The sequence below is a fragment of the Crocodylus siamensis genome, chromosome 7, assembly GCF_052110815.1.
Source record: "Crocodylus siamensis isolate JL-2025a chromosome 7, ASM5211081v1, whole genome shotgun sequence".
Lineage (NCBI taxonomy): Eukaryota > Metazoa > Chordata > Crocodylia > Crocodylidae > Crocodylus > Crocodylus siamensis.
The window spans coordinates 91,744,769-91,766,543 of record NC_143401.1 but is presented as its reverse complement, the minus strand read 5'-3'; the positions used below and the strand labels follow the sequence as shown (position 1 = coordinate 91,766,543).

Below are 21,775 nucleotides of genomic sequence, written 5' to 3'. Positions count from 1 at the left end.
TGTCTTTACCCCTTACTTAAATCACGTTTTTTTTCCTCATAAAAAGCAAACCCTAAAAGTACACCTGCCATTTTTAATGTGATTCAAAATCCTTCAACAGGTATGGAATTTGTGGTGCCCAGAACTGGGTTTTATTGCAAACTCTGTGGACTCTTCTACACAAATGAAGAGACTGCTAAAACAAGTCACTGCAGGAGTACTGTTCACTACAAAAATCTTCAGGTAAAACCAACTCATCATTAGCTTCATATAAGTAATGGTTTGGATGGTATAAAAATGTCAGGGTGCTATAAAACAGCTTCTTCATGATTCACACACAACTCAGTAGCATGGGCAGAGTTTGTGTGATGCCAGGGACTAGCACAGTAGCCTGTAACCTCCAGAGCCCTGAGATTCCCTCAGGCAAATCCAATTCCTGTGGTCTCAGTCAGGGCTGAAAATTAGTACAGAAAAATCAACTTGAATGCCAGTTTTAAAAACAAGAGTTTCAAATACTGTCTTAGCTGCTGCTTGCTCACCTGAGACTGGTCTGTTACTATCCTGACCCTACACAAAAATTTGAAAACAGAGCCAAGGACAACAGTGTAGTAGGGCACATGGCTTTTTGCGTGCATGTGCCTCAGCATACTGGGTTTCACCGAAGATGCCTGCCGGTCTGGCTTACGTCATTCCCATGAGGGCCAGCTTCCCTGATTTGGTGGAGCCACACAGCATCTATAAAGGGATCGTTTTTTGTCCTCCTGCACCATCTATGTCCTGGTCTCAGGTAACTCAACTGTAGATCCATGTATTCATCTGAGAAGTCTGTAGTTTTGGACTCTCCAATCAACTCCAGAGCTTCCTTACACACAAGTCTAGGGAACTAAGAGGGATATATTGAACATGTGAGTCGCTTCTTCCTGCTACAAAGGGCTGCATAATGCAAGTACTGATGGACAGCACAGCTGCTATGGGCTGTTTGAACAGGGAGGGTGAACTGAGGTCAATTCTGCTGTCAATTCCGTTGGTAGAATTTCTATATCCAGAATGGCATTGTACGAAGAGCAATTTCTGAGCCTGGGGTGAGGAAATCCCCAGCTGTTACCTGCAGCAGAAATTTCTCTTTCTAATTAATGGTCTCTGAATGATGAAATAGTGGCCAATATATTTTGCAAATAGGATTCACTCACAGTCCAGCTCATCACCACCTATCTGAAAAACAGATGTCAAGGACAGGTCAAAGTTTAGACTGCATTATGGATGCATGTACACTTGCTTAGTTAGGAGAATTTCTATATGCACTCCCAATATTGCTATTTTAATGGACTCTGAAGTCTGTACTGTGACAACTGTTTGGGAACTATCTGTAAAGGAATTACACATGCACAGTCATCCCAAGAAGAAGACATGATGACTTACGGCCTCTGTCCCTATTCTTTTGGATGTATTTTGTTCATGTATGTACCAAAGACTTCTTCCATCCTGCCTCTTCGACAGTCAGCACCAGCATGCCACTTTGAAAGCACTGAAAGGTAATTACTGCAGCCAGGACCTTTTTAGCATTTGAGCTAAGAGCATATGGTCAAGTATGTCAGCATTCTGCCCCAACAGTGCCACTAGCAGTTTTTGCCTCCATCTGCTTTTTCACAGGATGCCTAGTACAGGATATATAGTAAATCATAACAGTGATTGATTACACTGAACCACTTACATTTTTTTATAAAAAGCATTAGCAAAATTTCCTATATTATCCACACCTGTTACACAATTTAAGAACAACTCCAATATAAATACAATCTGGGCAAAGTTTGTTTTAGAAATGGACCAGCTTCTTCCTACTGTCGCTCCAAAACAATAGACTCGTCTTTGGAAGCTGAAGAATGGTCTTGCTTCACCTCCCATTTAAGCTGCACACATGAAACTTGAAGCAGTGAACCAGTGTGAACTTCTCTCTCAAAGATGAAGGTCGTCAAGTTATGAGTCTGTGCCATGTATATTAGTCTCACACACAGACACCACTGAAAGAAGAGACATGTGGCAGGTGAAAGAGTGATCATGTGCATGTAGCACTATTGCCATGAGGAATCCTTTTTCTCTCACTGAGGCTGCATATTTGGGTAACTGATCCAACACCATAGCAGTTGCACATACCTGGCGAAATATGTGGCCTCGTTGCCAATGACTGGTGGCATTAACAAACCGAAACATGACTCTGTTTAAGGCATTGAAGGAACTGGCATTTACTTGGCTGAGATCCACAGAGAGGAGCATTTTACCAGTTGTTGGGTTTGTGTTCCCTAATGACACTCCAGTGATTCTTGTATACAGTGCATGCCATGTAATGGTGTATACAAGCCTTTAATCAGACAGGGTCTCAGGGGTTGTCTCAGGGATTTGGCCCATGAAGCTATTGGATGTAGTCTACAGTTGCTGGGGAGCTTGGCCCGTGCTACGACCAGGCCATGGGGAAAAGTGGTGTTAAGAAGTGGTGCTGGTGGCAGCAGCAGAAAGCAGGTCCATACACCAGCTTACCTCCAACCTGAGCAGAGTCATTTCATCTACTGCTAGGAAATGTTGCTGGCCACCGGTCTAGATTACTATATAGGTGCTTTCGATGATCCTCACTTGACACTGCTGCATCATTTTGCCTCCAATTTTGTATGCCCTTTTCTCAGCCCAGGGCATTACTAAAAAGTCAGAAGCTTCACCAACTGTGTATGTATTTTATGATCAAATTTACACCTGCCCTGTTGGTGTTAGATTCCATCATTTAAAAGCAACTCAGGACAGGCCAGGCTGTTCAATATTACCAGTGGTTTATTGTTGCCTTAACTTCTCCTTCCCTTAAAATGAATAGACTTGCATGCACAACTATTTAACTTATCATACATATTAAATCAGGAGCTGCATTTGTTCTCAGCATTATTTTATTGTATTCTAGCTCCTTGGTGGAGCTACTCCTACTTTACTCCATTGCAAGCACAAATGATCTGCACAGTCTGATTGTAGCAGGCAGCTTGGTACTCCTGCTAATCTAAAGGAAGGCAGGCTACAGAAAAAGCAGGTTACAGGTGAGGCAGAGGGCAATCATGGGAACCACATGACCCAAAAAGGGGCTGGGCTTGAAGGATATAAGCTCAGGGCTTAAGTTGGACAGGCAGTTTAGCCCTAGGAGTCATGGAGGGAAGAGCTCATGGAGCTGCAAGAGGAGCCTCTGATAAAGCATCTAAACTGTGTGGAAGCACCAGTAGTTTAGGGATTGAGGCTGTAGGGATGGTGGAAGTCCCAACTGGCCCAGGAGTACAGCCAAGACCCGAGGAATAGGGGCCAAGGCTGAGAAGCAGGGCCACAGCCAAAGAGGGGTGAGAGCAGGCAAGGTCAGGGACCTGCAGCTGAGGAAGAGAGAGAACCAGGGTCGGGACCCATAGCCTGTGAGGGGCAAGAGCTAGGTCAGGGACCTGTAGCCAAGGTGGGGTGAGAACAGGCAGGACCAGGAGGCCCATAGCTCAGGGGGGGGCAGAGTCTGTTGGAGAGAATGAGGCTTAAGCCCAGGAGGGGCAGAGAAAGTAGCCCCAAGTCCCAGAGGGTTGAGATGGGTCGAGGTACAAAGGCCCAAACCCAGGAGGGGCCGGGAATGGTTAAAGGCACAAGGGCCAGAGGCCTCAACAGTGGCAGACTATTCCAGGTTTAGAGGCCCACATTGACAGGAGTAGATGCTGGGGCTGAAGGCCCACAGATGAAAGATTGACTGGATTGGAAAATGGGGCTTAACACCCAGCGACTGATGACATCCACAAGGCTTGGGCATGGCTATAAGGGGAGATGAGGTAGTCACATAATTAGCCCTTAAGCCCATGAGCAGTGATAGCTTTGTTCATGAGGACAAGACCTTGCTTGGGGAGCCCTGCAGCAGCCTCCCCTTTTTTCTTAAAAGCATGGTTCTATCAAAAGTGTGGTAGGCGAGTTGAAGGGGAGATGGCCTAAAGAAAGTAGAGTGACAGGGTCTAGGGCTTGCTCCAGGGGTGACTGAGCATGGAACAAGAAGTGAGGTTCTCCTGGACTGTAGTTCTCTCCTGGCTCTGCCATTGATTCTCTAGGTGGCACTGAGCAAGTCGCTCCATTTCTTTGTCCTGTCAGCCTTGAGGAAGTTTACTATGAGATAGCTATATTTGATGCAGATGTAGGGATAAATTCCCTTAACGTAGACAGGGCTTATGTGTGTTTTCTACCTCCTGGGAGCATTACAAGAGTTAGCAAGAGTGCACTAAAGCTGTAAACCGCTGTGCGCCAAGTATCATCAGTCTCCATAATGACACTCTGTTTTAATTTGATGACAGAAGTATCTCTCGCAACTTGCAGAGGAGAGTCTGAAAATGAACGAACAAGACAGCAGTCTGCCACAGGACGACACTGGAATTGTTCCTCGCTTTGAGAAGAAAAAGTTGTGATGCCAACGAAGAGTTGGAAATGGGTGAATGCCAATATTTCCTTGTTGTTTTCTGACGTGACCGTCAATTTGCACTGTACAGGGGAATGGAAAGCACAATAAAGAGCATGTTCCATGCATTTATGCCCAGAGTGCCCCTAAAAAAAACAAAATGCCTGAAATAGTTTCCCACGGTGAAGCAGTGCTGGCATATCTCTAACAAGCGGAGCTATTCTTTCTCACACTCTGCCCGTTGGGAGCAGCTTCCCGCATTAAATTGGATTCTCAGGGATTCTCAGCGTTTTCATTTGGGTGTTGGAGCGTGTTGGGTCAGGCTGAGTATTTAGAAGTGTCTAGCGTCCTCCAGTGGAAATAATCAGAAAGGAAATGTCTGGAGTGAAATGAGCTTTAATGTAGTTGAAGAAGTATCCTTCGCTTCACTCATTGCCATAATGAATAATAAGTTATGTATGTGAGTCCTAAATGAATGATAAACATTAGATGGGCGAATGTAAACTCCAGCTGCATCTGTGCCTTAGAGAACTATTTTATGTCTGTAATGTTAGGACATGAAGTCAGTGTCATATAGAGGAAGATGCAATTTCTGTCCCAGACATCTTGCAATCTAAATCCAGTGCAGTTAAATTGCATAAACTGAAGATTAATCCCCTTCATGTTCCTTCATCTCCTTCACTTCCCATTCTTCTTATCTGGTGGCCAGGCCACTCTTCAGCCATTTCTGGTTTTGAAAACCTTCCTTCAGAAAATTCTAAAAAGCGTGCTTTCTCCATCTTAGATTAAGCTCCCACAAAACACTTTATAAATGCTACATATTTGGATCACAGTGCTTGTTGAACTACAAGTCTATCCTTGGTGTGTTTTATTTTAAACATGTTTTTCTAATCTCGGCAACCTTGTATTTCCTGTTCTTTATGGAATTTGGCCAATGCTGTATTGACATTTTCTGTATTTTATTATCCTGCTATTTTTTATGGCAAATATAACAACTCATGGTTCACAGAATGCTGCAGTGAGAACACAGGATGCACCAGCAGTGCTGATGTTATTATGTGCCATTGTTTCTGCACAGTGTTGTGCTGAGTATTATGCACAGCCCCATTGAAATGCAGCTTGCAAATTTCAGATTAATTTCAATGGGGCTTTGTGTAGCAAAGTGAATGTCTGACAGCCGTCGCCAAAAACTGATCCTGCAATTACACCTTCACAAAATGCACTGGAGAATGCAGACAGATGGTCACTGTGTTACTATAGAGGGTTGGAAAGTTTTTTAAATTTCACTGAAAAATGGGGTGGGCGATTTACAAATTCCCCCCTCCCCCCCGTCCCATCTTTTGCCCATTTCTGCAGTCAATCCCATTAAAATTTCTGGGACTGGATGCACAGCTTCTAGCAGTAGGTGGTGGATGTGGGAAATCTCTTTTTCCAGAAAGGCCCATCCATCCTTGAGAGCAACATTAATACTACAATATAATGCAAAATGCTTGTTTCATTTATCCTGAAACTGCTCCCACCAAAATGCTTGTTTCATATAACCAGTACCATCAGCCGTATCCTTCTGCCTCTGGAATAGCTTTTGTCACAGCGCCGTCTCCATTTTGTTGTTCGCTGAGGTCCCATTTGCCTGGTGCGCATGTGCCTTCATTTCAACAACAGATAATGCAAATGGCAGATGTTGTATCCTCACTTCTCCAGAGTTCAGGGATTCTTTGGAGATCAGATTTGGAGCTGGCTTATTGGGAAGAGATACAATAGTGAGATGCAGAGGTGATCTTCCCTGGCATTTGGAGATATTTGGATTTGGGCTCATTTTTCACTTAACACAGGATTTTTATTCTTAAAAAGCATGAAAAGCAAACATGTTTTGCTACACACATTCTTATTATATTATAATAATATTTGAATTCAGTGATATAGGTGCAAGTGTGTATTGGAAGGTATAAAAATTATGGAAATAGAAGCAACTTCCCTGCCTTCGCTGTCCAAAGCGGCTACGGTACTTTGCACAGACGGAGTGAACAGAATTACCCACATGACCTTGCAGCACAGTAGGTCCAGGGGAAAATCGCCCAAGTGTAAGCACCTAATTTTTATATACAAAATGATTACCCCACTGGGGCCAGGATTACTGGCAGATAGTTGCACCATCTGGTTGGGTTTGATGTGGATGGGAGGTAGAGCTCGTGTTGCTCCAAAGCCACCTGCTTCTAGCAATTTATCCTCAGCCCAACTGAAGTAAGAGAAGAAATGCTTTGATTATCATTATTAATATTATTTATTTATATTGCAGTAGTACCTGCAGATCCAGCCCCTTTGCTCTTGGCGCTGTGCAATCGCACGTGTTCCTAGGCCAAAAAGACAACTATTATTGTGAGAATGTTACGTTCTTTTATTTTCAAAATCTGCACATTTTAAAAGCAGAAGAAAACCAACCCCACGTCTTAGACTAAATACTAATAATCTGTGCAATCAGTTTTCAGCCCAGTGCAATTTGAAATGAAGTCCTTCTCACCAAACAGGCCTTCATGACCATGCTGACAGGTGCATCACTGAGACAGCTCTCTCACCTGTCCTGCTGAGAGTCAACACATCTGGAAAGGTAGCTTACTTGCCTCTCTCAGCTGCTGTAAAATACATTGTTTCTTTTTTTTGGCTTGTTATGTTTAAAATCTGAAACTGAATCTAAGATGTATTATTTTTTTTAGTTGGTATAGGTCTTCACAAATATCATTTTCACTACGTATATTAATATATGTATAGCAGCAAGCAGTTTCAAGTCTAGCCAAAAGTTATTTATTATTATTTAAAGAAGAGCTTCCTCAATATTTATGAATAATCTCAACATGTCTCAACCAAAGATTTCACTTTTTAAACAAGGGGTGTGTTTTAGTCTGTGCAAAACCTTGATGGATTTCAAATGGTCTTTCATATCAAATGCAACCTGCTTTTTCTGAGGTAAAAATAAAATAAAATAATTGAAACATTGCCCCATAAGACTTGACAAATTATAATACTGACTTGAACACTAAATTAGTGTCAGGCTGGTTATATTCAGGGTTTTTCTATTTTCTAACTATTAAGGCTGTGATTTGTTGAATTATACTTGAACTGGACCAGATGTACTATTTATTGAGCTTATACAATCTTGTTAATTTAAATTTTGGCTTGTAAAACATTGGAAAGTGTTGGTTCTTGTTGAATTATGTAGGAATTGTCACCAGCAGTAACTGCTCCGTGTAACTGATTGCAAAGCATTTCAATTTGTTTCTTAAAAAGAATGATTTTAATAAAGAGACTTTTAAAGCATGCTCTGTGGGTAGTAATTGCCACAAGGGTAAATTGCACTTGTTTTTGCCAGAGAAAAATCCATTATAAACCTAAATAAATAAAGCAGAGAATTGGTGTGTGCTAGGAACGGAGGGCAAGAATACCTGCTTGCAGATATACTTTTCAAAAAATGATTATCCTTAGAGGTGCCATGTCCCCAATACCCATATTTTTAAGCAATACTTCTCAGAATGTGGCTCTCTCTAATTACTAAAGCTGTTCCTGATCTCTGCATTATCACCCTTCAAACTCATTAGGGGAGTTTAATCTCCAGCTGCTTGCAGCTGTTCGCACTCCTCCCTCTACCTAGATTTCCTCTCATTCTTCTATCTTGTTCAAAACATTGTCACCAAAGGCCCCTTTCTGGCCAATTCTACCCACATCCTGCTTGTCCTCCCTGTCACCTTGATGATGAAGTGAGCTTCAGCCCACAAAAGTCTGTGCTCCATATATGTATCTTATTTAGTTAATCTGCATATATACCCTGCCGTCTGACTCTCCTGCTTGTCATCTCCTCCTCTGGCTTTCATTGCACTAGTCTCCTCTCAGTCTGCCTGCGTCCCTGGCTGTTCCTTCTCGTTGATGGGTCATCTTCTGTGCTCCCAGTTTCCCAACTGGGTCTGCAAGGTGCACGGCTAAGACTGATCCTTTTCTCCTTTTACATCTTTTCTTTGGGTAACATCACCCACCAGGAATCTATGGGAACAAACACCCAGAGAAGAATCAGTCAGTTAAAGGGTAAGTAACTGTTCATTTTCTCTTATCTCAACTGAAAAATTTATAGAAAGCTGTAAGAACAAAAGCAGTGGGAGAAGCCTAGCATACTGAATCTGCTGAGATTTTACTTGGGGTGGAAAACAAGAGAGAAGGAGCTATTAAGGGAGGAGGCAGAAAGAACCAGTGAAACCAATCTATCACCTTTTGGATAGCAAGTTGTGTTTGCTGATTTTTGTATAAATGGGGACTGTGGCAATGGCAACAGTCGGTGAGGTACAAACAAAGATGGCTTGCTTGCAAGGCCCAGGTTATGCTTAACCAACAGAGCTAGATGAGTGAACCCTGCATGTAGATGCAGTGCCCATTAGCAACAGCTCGCACAAAATCTCTCTTCTGTCTTGGGCTTTATCTCTACTTGAAGGGGTTTGCCAGGGCTGCTTGGCTAGTATAGGTATACTAGAAAAACTTGTAAGGTGGAGACTTAACTTCTCCTGGCAAAAGAGTCCTTAGGCAGTTATAGCTTGCTTTGATATTAGGAACTGGTATTAGCTATACTAGATCTTAGAGCAGGTTTATGTACTGGCTAGTTTTCTTATGGCCAACATATCTGTAATACCTAGGTGTCCTGCTCACAAACTCTGGAACGGTATCATGGCATCACAAATGCGATATTACTGATAAGAAATGCAGAAATCTAGAACTTTTGGTTCAGAAATTATACCTTTTATTAGACCACCTAGAAAATCGCAAAAAACCCACAAAAACTCCTTTTCTGCAAGCTTTCAAGCTCAAATGCCCTTTGTCAGGCTCTGGGAAAATCAAAGATGGTGAAAAGTCCCCATAGTTAGGAAATAAACTTCATTTTTGTGCAGAGGGAGCTGGAGATGGAAAATCTGTCCCTCTGGGTCCATAAGAGGTGCCTCTGAGTTGTTCTGATATTATTATATTACTGATAAGGCACAGTGCCTCCTGGAAGCTCTTCTTTGTCATTCAGGGGCATAGGGGGAAGGTTAAGTAGTCACTTTACTTATGTTTTAGGATTCTCCACCCAAAACTGTTAAATATAATGTAAAGCTGTCTGCTGGTTCAGTGGCAGCATCATCTCTGCCACACGAGAGCTCTGGAGCGGGATCTTCAGAACCTGAACTCAGCCACCAGGAATGAGAAAGCAGCCTGTCATTAGTCGTCCTCCCCCAGATGTGAATGTTGGTGGCAATGATGCAAGGCCATGAATGAGAATGCAAATGTATTTGTGTATGAGGGGACAGAGAGGGCCTTCCTGAAGAACAGAGGCAGGTCACAGCTTCCCTTGAAGTTGTAGTCATTTTACAGAAGGGGAAACTGAGGCGCAGAAAAAAGTAACCCCTCTGCAATCACATTGTCAATCGGTGGCAGAGCAGGAATAGGAACTCAGGTTTTCTGACTCTCCGGTCCTCTTTCATAATGCTGCTTTGACCTCTTGTAAACAAGAAAGATCTTGTGACTGAAGTGGTAACAGACGGTTTCATTTCCTCTCCTCAGATGACTTTCAAATCGTGGTTTCAACATTGAATCAGAAAGAGAAGTTACGATGCACGATTCACTTGCTAGTGCTCTTGAGATTTCAGAGCAGGGAGTTTGTTATTGTCGGGTGAGGGTTTGTTTCCTTTTTTTTTGTATCCAGCCATTTAGGATCTACAGTTTGGATGTATGATCTTGCTTACTCTTTTGAGCGTTCAGTGATTGGAGCCAGGACTTTCCCACCACTGTAGGGTTTGGTTTGGTTTTTTTACTTGCCTTAGAGGGAAACTCAGTGCCAACAGATTCCAAGTACGAGTGCACCCACATGCTAATGGCAGCCTTGCCTTTAAAATCGAGTCAGCAGTTGACTTTGTCTTGGCACCTGTCTTAATGCTATGCCTTCGCCTGATGTTGCAAGGCCAGGCTTGTCTAATAGTGAAATGAGAGACCTCCAAGGAAAGCCAAGATGCCGCAGGAATTGGTGGAGGCGACTGGAGAGAGGAAACTGTCGCTGTTAAAGCTGCTCGTTCTGTGGACAAGTTCGGGTAACACCGTCAGGCCACAAGTGCTCCAGAAGTTTGTTTCAGCCCCTTCTGGTTGATCTTACTACAAAAGTGTGCTCTGACTGCCCCTGGGGAGTTCATTTAGAGTAGGTGGAGAACTAGGATTCAGGTTGGCAAACCAACCTAAAGCACAAGAGTTAGGGAGGTGGGCCATTCAATCTCTTGGTGTGCAGAGAACTGTGCAGTAAGGCATCTACATGTGCATTACTGCACAGTAACTAATCAGACATAAATTTGATACCTGCATGGTGCAGGTATCAAATTTATGCTCAAGTCCGTGTAAGCCACCATATTTACTGCGTAGTACGGGTGTGCATGTGTAGACGACATGGGAGTTAATGTAAACCGCCCAAAAATTTTAATGCAGCTTTTTTTTTCTTTTTGCTTGGCCAGGTGGAAAGAGTTAGTGTGGAAGAATAGGTTCACCCTTGAGTGCCCTTGATGGCACCTGTTTCTGAGTTGGGTATCTATCCCAATATGCGAGCTTCCAAGCTGTGACTGGTGCTTTTGAACTGAATGCTATGGAAAACATTAATCAGGCATTCTTCTGTATTACTAATAGTCTGCCTGCTAAACAGACCAGCTAGTCAACACTGAATGTTTCCAGACTGGTTCAGGGGATTTCCTCTTCTGGAGCCTGGTCTAGGAATTAGATCTAAAGCAGGATGTACAAGAAGGTAAGAGAACCTGGTCCAAAATCAAGCTTGATTATGTTCAGGGTCTTGGTTTTGCACCAACAGAATAAAGACTTGTTGATTCCCCTACATCAGGGGATCTCTTTTCTCTCGATTTTTAATTCTGTGTGTCCAGAGATCTCTTGGAGGGGCCAGAGCTACTTGCCTGCAGTACTGGTGGACCTTGCTGTGAGACAAAGCTGCTGGAGGCAGGGACAAGGGAGCGTTACAGGGCTAACTGGAAGACTTTTGTTCAGATGCAAATATTTTAATCTGGGGTTGGCATCCTGAAGAGCAGGGTTGAGGATTAGCTCATCAGTTCATTCATGCTGCAAGGAACAAGGCAGTCCTGCTGTGAAAATCTATGAAAATCTGTGCTGGAAGTCAGCCAGGTAATATCAGGAAGCCTTTTGCAGCCAGCAGGGGGTTAACCCCTGGCGTCCTGGAGAAACTGCTTTCGGTGATTTCATTCTACATCCTTGGTTGCTTTCTGCACTGCTTCTCTTCCCATCCCAAAGGATTCAACACTGGCGCCCCTTGATTTCAAAGGGATGGCTTTGTGGGTAGCATGTGTGGGTGTGTTTGTCTGTGTGCATGCACACACATGCTTATGTATAAGCATAATCTCTACAGCAGGTTGTGAAGTGCTTTTGTAACGAACCCGGCCGCGTTCTCACACATCCCGCAATCGCCAGTATGGATCGCAGGTCCTCCACCATTTGTGCCAAAATAAATATTTGCAAGCTGAGGGATAGTAATCGGCTTTATAGCCATTGGGATGATGGGGTGGGGGAGATAGCGAAATGCCCTGGGCCAGTGCATCTCAACTTTGGAGCCCTCCTGCGTGAAAGGCACTATCTGGAGGCAAGATCCAATGTATATGATGTAGGTGTTGCAGTAATACGGCAGCCTGCGATGCTGCTCCAGCAGCAGTGTCTGGCCAGTATGCCTCCCCTAAAGCTAGATCATTAGGAGTGGGGCATGGCTCTGAAAGAACAAGGCATTCGCTCCAGATGTTATCATTCTCATAGCTTCATGCCTGGAAAGACCTGCTTCCTTCCCATCTATCTGGCTTGTTGATCAGTAATTCCTACTGCCTTTCTACACTGCCGTTGTGCCGTGAGCATTGGCGTTAGTCATGAGGGTGATAGCGTTTACATGGATCTGTATATTTTTCAGATTGGCACTTTTAATTCTGGGTGCAGAAGGAAGAAAGTGCAGAAGGAAGAAAGCAACCAGGACTTGAGGAGATTGCTCAAGTCATTAGAAAAAGGCACTGATTATGGTAGATTGCACCCAAGAATGGGTGTGAATACAAGGGTTTGGCATGTGGTAGTGCCTGTGCTAAAGCAGGCTGGACTTCTCACGTGTCCAGACAGCCTGTAGCATAACAATGGCCCAAATAATGTTTTCAGCAGGGTTGTGCTCTCAGCATTGTTTGCTTAAAAACTGCTACCTGCCCCGGGGCTGTTGGAAAATGCATTTGCCTCTGGGTAAAGTTAGTTTCAAGGGGTTCTTGTCACAGCCTAGTTTTACTGAGTGGCTAAGCACAGAAATTGGGAGCTTGAGGTCCTTTCCTACCTCTGCCATGGACCTTCTATGTGGCCTTGGGCAAAGAGAGCGCACCTTTTTGTGACTCAGTTTCCCTACCTGTAGAATGGGGCTAGGATGTAGCTTGCAGAGATGGTGCAAGGCTGAAGTCATCAACATGTCTTAAGTGCTTTGGACAGAAGGGGCTGTGGATGAGTGGGGCCAAGTGTCCTAAATCACAAGCTAATGGTGATTTTCTTGTAAAGGACAAATGCCATCATCTTTTTTTTTTTTTTCCAAGAGGCTCACCACCACTGAAAAAAACAGACGGCGTGGTGTGCGAGAGTGAACTGGGTCAGGGCACTACTGGGCTGTCTCATGCTGCTCTTAATAGCCTGAGATGGCACCAGGGAGAAAAATGACAGAGCCTCACTTGCACCAACATCCCATCAGTCCTGGGAGCTGTAAGAGCTGGAGTCTGGCCTGGAGGGGAAAAATCCCAGGTGAAGTTCTGCCCCTGTTGGCAAACATGTTTGGTGAGGATTTCACCCCCCTCTCTTAGACTGGTGCACACATATCCTGCATGCAATGGACTTTGCTTGGCTTGACGAGAACTACACTGCTTTACCAGGGATTTGGCCCCTGGTTTTTATGAAATGGGTCACATTGGACAGCACCCGTTAACTATTCACAAGCTGGAGAGAGGTGGCTGCCCCATGAGTTATCCCCGCTTTCCCTCTTGTACTTGCCCCAAAGGCCGCATTGTCAGAGTTAAGTGGATGATAAGGAAGGGGCAGGACAGTGCTGGGTACAAAATAAAGATGCTCTGGATAAGGCTTGCCTACATGTGGTAATTTAATTTGGTCTGTGATTTTTATTTTATTTTTATTTTTTTTACCCATTTAATTAAAGTGGAGCACAAAAGGTGCCAAGGGGCACACTCCTTTCCACTTCAGCCAGGCTGATATTAGTTGAGCTTAACCCATCATGACTAGGTTTTAGCTAAGTGGAAATTGGCCACTTTAAAACCCCAATGAGAGTTTACACCAGTCAACACTGGCCTCATTTAAACTGACTTGAACTAGTGCAAATGTGCAGAGCCTGCTTGAGTCTGTGTTCAAAGGCTTCTACAGGCCTCTTGGCAAGGCAAAGGCTGGACTCCATTTCCTTAAAGGTGCAAACATTAGCAAGCGTGTCCTGGGGCTGGCTTGCTTTCAGCCAGGACTGTACTGCCAGCAGCATGGCCTCTCATAGACTGCTTAGTTTATAAACTCAGCAGTGTATTCCCAGTGTCTTGGAGACTTGGACTCTGACTTGTAAGATCTCGTCCTCCCTCATTCTTCTGACTTCTATGAAAGCACCTCTCACTTCTGACTTCCCTAAACAGCCGCTGTCTGTCGAGGGCGCAGGAAGCCATGGGCTGTCTGCAGGTGTCTCTGTGGTTTGGCGTGTTTACACGGCAGGTTAGATTAGCTGGGTTTATCTCGAGCTGATACGGACATGCTGATGGCAGCAAACTTTCACCTTGACCCAGGGTGTGTTGCCCAATGCTGCTTCACATACTAGTGATGGGAAAGGCAGCAATAGTGCCTGGTTGTAAAATTGCCAAGACATTAGAAGGAGCCTCCCCACATGCTCAAAGGTCTGCAGAAGCTGGCCCCTCGGGGCGTTTTGGCAGGTCACGGTGTGGGTGGGTGGAGAGCATGCTCTGCCTTGCATTGGAGAAGGAGAGGACTTTAGTCTTAAGGAGCCAGTTTGGCAGTTTTCACCAGCACTAAATTCACTTAGAAGAAATACACAGTGCCTGAGTTTCTAACATCTCAATCTCCCCGCTCACCCTCACCCCCCACAGGGTGTTAAAGCGCATTGGACTAGACTGTGACCCTAATGAGAGGATAAAAGGGACTGGTATACATGTTTTCTGACTGTAAAAGGCAGAGAGCACTAGGAAGGAGGTTGTATCCAGGCAGGTGTGGCAAAGCAGGGCCAGATTATGGGACAGCAGGACTGGATGTGCAAAAAAATGAAGTAGAGGGAGCATAACAAGAAAGCCAGCAACCAAATCTGAGCTCTGGCTCCAAACAAAAAGGAATTATTGTGCCTTGGGCAAGCTGGTTTAGTGCTGATCTTCCAGCAAGTGGCATTGGTCAGAAGTTGGGGAAAAAATAAGTACATTATACAGTTCAGGATTTGCAGCGTAAGGAGAGATCACACTGAGTGTTGATCTGTGGCCAGTTTTTGGAGGCAGCCATGGTGCTGCTGGTGCCCATGGCATTCAGCTCTTTCCTCCCACAAAGCTGTGTTTTTTTTAGGACTCTTCCTAGGCCTGGTTTATTTGAACGCGTCTGATTTTTGCAGAACCACAGGCAGTGGCTGGGTGTGCCAGAGGCTTGCAGCCCTTCATCAAGGCTGCTGCTTGCAGGGAGGATCCCTGGACTGCCTCCACTGCCCACGTCTGGCTTTAGTCCTCAGCTTGGGTGGACTGAGAAACCCAGAAGTGACCTTCAGTGAAGCATATAAGGAGATGAAGCTGTGCTGCCTCCTTGGCTTTGCTCAGCCCATTACCCCTTTGCCCCATAAAGACAGCCCTTTTTGTTAGCATCTGATCTGTTAGTTATTGCCTTGAGAAGTCTTTATGTGCATGTGTGTGCAAATGTATCAGCTCATATACACTTTATCCAAGTGTCTGTATGATCTGTACAGTAAAACTCCTTTCAGGCAGCACAAGAAGTTTGAAGGGGACGTGTAAGGTACATGCTAAAGGCCCTTTTCCCCCGTGAGCTGACACCCCCAATCTTTCCATCCCTGTCTACATGTGGGCTGTGCAGACCACGTCCTTCCTCTTCCTGCCGGTGCTAGAGCTGCCTCCGATTCATGCTGTGCTGCTGTTCACACACCAGCTCTTCAGCTCTACCAGTACTGACATGTATGGAGGGCTTGATCCAGAGCCCACCAGACTAGTGTTGAACTCAGTGAGCTTTGAATCAACCCCCAAATTACTGAGGCATCTGTTTAAAACAGCAGCAAATCCTCCCAGCATCCGAGTTACTACCTCCTTCCGTAAGCAGAGGCAAATGAGCACAGCTCCTCCATCCCCAGAGCTTAAAACAGCTTCAGTTCTGGCCTGACGTGCCTTTAGCAAAAGCCACTCACTGAAGTGTGGCAGAGTAATAGTTAAATATCCATTAATAACTTAAATATGCAGAATAACTTAACTATCCATAGGGGATATCTTGGAGTCTTTGGCTCCTCTAGTTGCGACAAAGTGACGTTGTAGCCGTGATGAGGCAGGATTGATGCAAGAGGCGAGGATTTCTGGGGGGCGGTGTCTTTTATTGGACCAAGTCTATAGTTGGGATACAGTTGGACAAGCTGTCAGGTGCAAGGCATTCGGCTCTCGTGTAAGGGGTTTCTTGCATTGCAGAAATACTTCTGATTTGCATCCTGCTCCTGGAATAAAAAGCAGTTCCCTGCCAGTGAGAGCCAGGTGAGAAGGTAAGGCTCCAGGCCTAAAGGATTAGCGCTGAGATGTGTGGCAGCATTCACTGCTACGATCTCTTTCCCACAGCTTTCTGCTTGTCAGCATTTCCAGAACGCCTGCATGTCGCAGCCACCGCTCTGCTGAAAGAGGGCGAGTGTGCTTGTAAAGATGACCGGGGTGTAGGTTGTAGCCGTGTGGGTCTAAGGACACTGGCAGACGAGGTTCTTTGGGTGAATCTGATCTCTTTTATTAGACCAACTTAAATAGTTGGGAAAAAAAATTCCAACTATTTAAGTTGATCTAATAAAGCTTGCTTTACAACTATTTAAACTATTTAAGTTGGCCTAATAAAAGCTATCAGATTCAACCAAAGAACCTTGCCTGCCTGTAAAGATGACAGGCGCTCTTGCCAAGCTCATACAGCCATAAATTACACATTTGGATTCAAAATCATGACATTTATATATTTATTTTAATTGATAAACATTGGGTTCGTCCTCACTGCCTTCTGGCTTCAGAGCCTTTACGTTGTGTTTGTACCAAGTTGTTGAATGAAAGCCAGGAAGGTATTGGATCAAGGAGCCGGAGCTTTAAGAAAGGCACTAAAAATCGGAGACTTGCAAGAGTCTCAAGCATGCGTATCACTGCCATGGTCCTCAGGTTTGGACTGGGCAGCTGGTCAGACCAGACCTGCGTGTCGGAGCCCCCTGCATTGTGCACGCAGGTCTGCCTCCAGCGGACGTTACCCCACCCCTGTGTATGCTTTTCTCTGCTCCTCTTAACTGCTTGTTATTTCTTTCTCCCGCTACCAGCTTTGTCGCACAGCCCCTGTGTGCTTGACATGTGTTCCTACTCCCTGCTCATTAAGAACAATCATTCAAATTCCCTTTCTAGCTAAAAACCTCCCAGCTGCAACCACCAGACGTTGCTTTGTGTTCGCCTCTCTGCCGAGGAAGTCCTGGGCAGAGATCAGGATGCCTGCCCTGGACCTGGAAATAACTGATCCTAGAGAAGTAGGGCTGGAAGAGACCTCCAGAGGTCATCTAGTCTGACCCCCTGCCTGAAGCAAGATCATCCCTATCCAAACCTTCCTCTACAAATCCACTGTCTAACCCAGGGGTACTCAACCCTGTGCACTGTGGGCCAAGTCTGGTGCACCTGGCCTATGTGGGTCTGCAAATTTGGGAGTGGAGGCTATTCATACTGTCACCACTCCCCCACTGCCACATTTCCAAGCTCTACACAGCTGGATCGGGATCTGGCCGTGCCATTCCCATGTGGCTGCTTAATAAAGCTTGCTTAAAAATGTTTTTCCAACTAAGTTGGCCTAATAAAAGCTATCAGATTCAACCAAAGAACCTTGTCTGCCTGTAAAGTCCCACCCAGGCCATTCCTGAGCGGCTGCATCGGGTCCCAGCTGGGCTGGTTTCATGTTGCTGGACTGGGCTCTGACTGGGTCAGCACTGCATGCCAGGTCAAAAGCAGGGACGGGATCTGGCCCGCAGGCAGACCTGGTCCCACTCATCCAGCCCACAGGCCACAAAGGTTGGGCACCGCGACTTACATCTATCAGCAAATCTACAGTCAACCTGGACGCAACCATAAGGCATAACATGCCAACAGCAGCCAATGTCCTGCTGCTATGAAATGTCAATATATGCTCAAGAGATCCTGCATAGAGGACCACAGCCCCCACTACAGAGGAAGGCACCCCTCCACACACACACACACATGTACCAACCTGACCATGGGCTAAAAGTCATTCCTCACCTCAAATATGGCATTGAGTGGAGGGGCAAAATTGTTGGTCCCAACAGCAGCAGTGGTTTAATCAAAATCCCCAGCCTTGGCTGGAGCCATCACCAAATGCTTCCAAGGAAGACAACCCACTCCCCCTACCATCTCCTCTGCCAACACCTATAGCAGAAGGAGAGGGAAAACCTTTCTGGCTCCGTGGGGCAACCAGTGAAGCCCGAAAGCATAGGAAATACCCATAGTAGAGCATAGCTGTAGCTACTCCTAGATGATCCCTGACCAACGCTAGTCCAAGCTCTTCTTGAACACCTCCAATGAAGGAGATTGCACAGCGTCCCAAGGTGGCCGATGCCACTGTCTCACTCTTCTAATGGTAAATATTTTTTTTCTGGATAGCCCCAGTACTGGTGGGGAGTTGGCCACAACTCCTGGGTTAATGTCTCTTCCATAGCAAAAATAAAGCCGGGATTACTTGCACAGCTAAGATCCCAGCTAGAAAATGGCATCTGATGATGACGTAGTCTAGAAGCAGAAAGCCAAATTCCCTTCAGATGCAAGTCCACTGAGGTCAATGAAATTAGAATAATAGACAATGAGGGTTGGAAGGGGCTCAGGAGGTCACATCTAGTCCAACCCCCTGCTCAAAGCAGGACCAGCCCCAGCTACATCATCCCAGCCAAGGCTTGGTCTAGCTGGGGCTCAAAACCTCCAAGGATGGAGACGCGACAACTTCTCTGGGTAACCTATTCTAGTGCTTTACTACCCTCCTAGTGAGATTTTTTCCTAATACCTAACCTAAACCTTCCTTGTTGCAACCTGAGCCCGTTGCTGCTTGTCCTGTCATCTGCCCCCACTGGGAACAGCCCAGCTCCATCCTCTTTGGACCCTGCTGCAGGGTGTTGAAGGCTGCTATGAAACCCCCACTGTCTTCTCTTCTTCAGGCTAATAATGCAATAAGCAGTATTTCATTTTTCCATCAGCCTCTCATCTGAAGTCAAGTGTCCCAGCCCCTGAACCATTTTTGTCACCCTCTGCTGGGCTCTCTCTAACTTGTCCTCATCCTTTCTGTAGTGGGGGTCTCAAAACTAGACACAGGACTCCAGATGTGGCCTCACCAGTGCAGAACAGAGGAAAAGGATCACCCTTGATCTGGCCATGTCCCTATTAATGCAGCCCAGGATGCCATTAACCTTCTTCACTACAAGGGCACGCTGCTGGCTCATGTTCAGCTTGTCCACTGCCACCCCCAGGTCCTGTTCTGCAGAGCTGCTGCCCAGCCTGTACAGGTACATGGGATTGTTCCTTCCTAAGTGCAGGGATTTGCATTTCTTATTGAACCTCCTGGGGGTGTCCCCACGAGCGGGAATATGCGATCCCCATGGACAACTAGTTGGCCGCTAGTTGTCACTGGGAAATGCCCCTGCACATAGCAAGTTGGTCTGGTTGGGGTAGGAGAGACTGGGCTGGCCCCAACAGCCTTACCTGGGGTCCTGGGGGCTTCCCAGGGCTCCGGTGGTGGTGATCCGGGTGCACAGAGCCGGACTGTAAACTCTGAGCATCATTAATACTGCCTTACAAACATGCAGCACATTTGAAGAATTCAAAGCACCCGACAGGCACCCGTAGCACTTGTAACAGGTCCATTCTTATCCTCACCCTGTAGCAGGGCTGGGAAAGCAGCTAAATGTCTTGACTGAGTCAGTGTTAGAAGTGAGCACCACACCCAGAATTGCTGACTCCGTGCCCTCCCTGCTAGACCGCTCCCGTCTGCTTGTTTTTCCTAGGGCGGTAATTTTTGTTTTTTGGTCAGGACAGTTTGAGTTGGGAGCACAGGGACCAGGTGGAGGGCTCTGCTCTGCAGATCCTGGGTGATGCTGCCAGCATGTTGGAAGAGCTGCAGGGACTGCTCGAACTTCCAGCCGCTGTGCACAGCTGCTCTGGGGGCTGCTCCATGGGTCCGAAGGACCAGCCTATACTCCTCTGGCATGTACGTGCCTGACCTACGCACTGTCCACACCTGTGTGCTATGCCGTGGGCAGCGAGGGGCTGCAGGGTCCTGCTCGGGGGAACTCTCCAGGCTCTGTAGCCCCTCGACACCACAGGAGAGTTGCAAAAGAGCCAGAGTGGGGGGCAGCAGAAGCCTTTGGTTGCGTCTGTGCAGCAGCTAGATGCTCAAGGCTGGCCAATATAGGCATTAAACTCGCCTAGGTTACCTACAGCAGCGAGGACACGGTGGTGTGGGCTTCAACGCAAAGTGGAACGAACCTGTTGGGACTCTGGGTGCCTATTTAGGCAAAAGAATTGCCTTCCACCACGGCTTCACTGCTAGATTAAAGCTGACCGGGGTATCCTGCCGTGTGGAGCCGTGACTCCCCTGATTGCAGAGAGCAAGGAGCAGCCTCAAGGCGAAAGAGCTACTTGATGCCAATGGGGCTTCTGCTTTAGGATGATAGAAAGTTGTGGGCCTAGTAAAGGATGAGAAGGGCAACCAGGAATGTCTCTCATGTAGGTGAAGAGTCCTAATGTCCCACTCCTCCTCTATAACCAAACACTGCTGCTTTTCCCGCATGTCTGTGCTCGGGGGGAGAGGGAAGCTAGTCTGGACCTGCCGTGAGATGAAAAATGCAGTTCGGACGTGCGCCGTTCTTTGGCCGGCTGAGCCAGAAGTGCACTAGAGTGAGATGTCACAACCCGTGGGACTTGCAATAGCAGGGTTTGAAAAGTCAAGCCCGTGTAGGAGGGTCAGAGTTTTTCATTAGGGCTCATCTACAGATGGTCAACGCAGGGCTGGCATGCAGGAGAGACAGAAACGGTGACAGGACAAAGGGCAAGAGGTAAGGAGACAGAGGAAGAGACTGTGAGGACCGTGTACCTTGAAGGGTTAGGCTTCATCTGTTCCAGGATATTACTGTTAGATAGAGAGAGAGGCAGAGTTTGAGAGAGGGCCAAAAAGGAGTCTCATGGCTGCCTGGGTGCTGTGGGCGTGAATAAAGAAACCTCTTTGTTCAAATGGCCCCTGGCTCGGTGAACTGAACCCGCAGCATGGCAGAGATCTGGGCGAGAAACAAAAGGCTTGAGCGAAGAGAGACGTGCAGATGGAAATGGGGACGAGTCCCAGTCACAGCTCCCCGTTACTCGGCCACCCTGGGATAAAATGATCTTGCAGACGAAGCGTGAAGCACCGCTGAAGGCGACATGCAAAGATATTTAAAAAAATGTAGTCGTAACGTCTTTTTTAAAAGGTCACTTATTTTCCTACCAAAATGCTGGGGTGGGAACGGGGTTGGCTGCTTTGCATCACTTAAGGAACACCAAAAAAGTCAAGATTGTGTCTTCCACGTTTTACGGGACAACCTGGAAAGTCTCATGATTTCTAAATAAAAAACAAATTGTCCATTAAAGTATTGAGCATCAGGACTATTGAGTTTCCTTTTGTCAGGTCCAAGACATGAGCCTTCACATTTTTTTCTCTATACTGAGCAACTGACTCTAGTTGCAGTTTGCAGGTTACAAAGACAGGTGTGTTTGTGTTTCTAATCACCAAGCAGGTGACCCCTTGGCATCGACTGTCAGATCTTGGGGATCTCTAGGCAGGAAGATACCTTCCTTTTGGTTATCTCGCATGGTTTTGCCTCCCCAAAGAGACAAAACTGGATTTTCTGGCAGTTCCACAATTTCAGATTAATGATCCGTTAATCGTTGCCAGTGAAATGAAAAAGTAAAGCAACAGGGAGCTGTTCTGTAATCGCTTGTCAATAGAAATATGATCCTACACCCAGACCGGCTGCAACTGGCACATGAGTTA

General features: G+C 46.0%; 1 protein-coding gene across 8 annotated transcripts in view; it reads left to right on the top strand.

The window, feature by feature from the left end:
• RBM20 (RNA binding motif protein 20) overlaps window positions 1–7,729 on the top strand; it is a 145,042-nt gene extending 137,313 nt beyond the window's left edge. For all 8 annotated transcript variants that reach the window (XM_090056864.1, XM_090056863.1, XM_090056868.1 and 5 more), the window contains 2 exons: window positions 101–222; window positions 4,317–7,729. In XM_090056864.1, coding sequence (XP_089912990.1) covers window positions 101–222; window positions 4,317–4,427 — 233 coding nt within the window. In that variant the 3' untranslated portion in view covers window positions 4,428–7,729. The remainder of the gene's footprint in view (window positions 1–100; window positions 223–4,316) is intronic.
• Window positions 7,730–21,775: the final 14,046 nt, after the last annotated feature.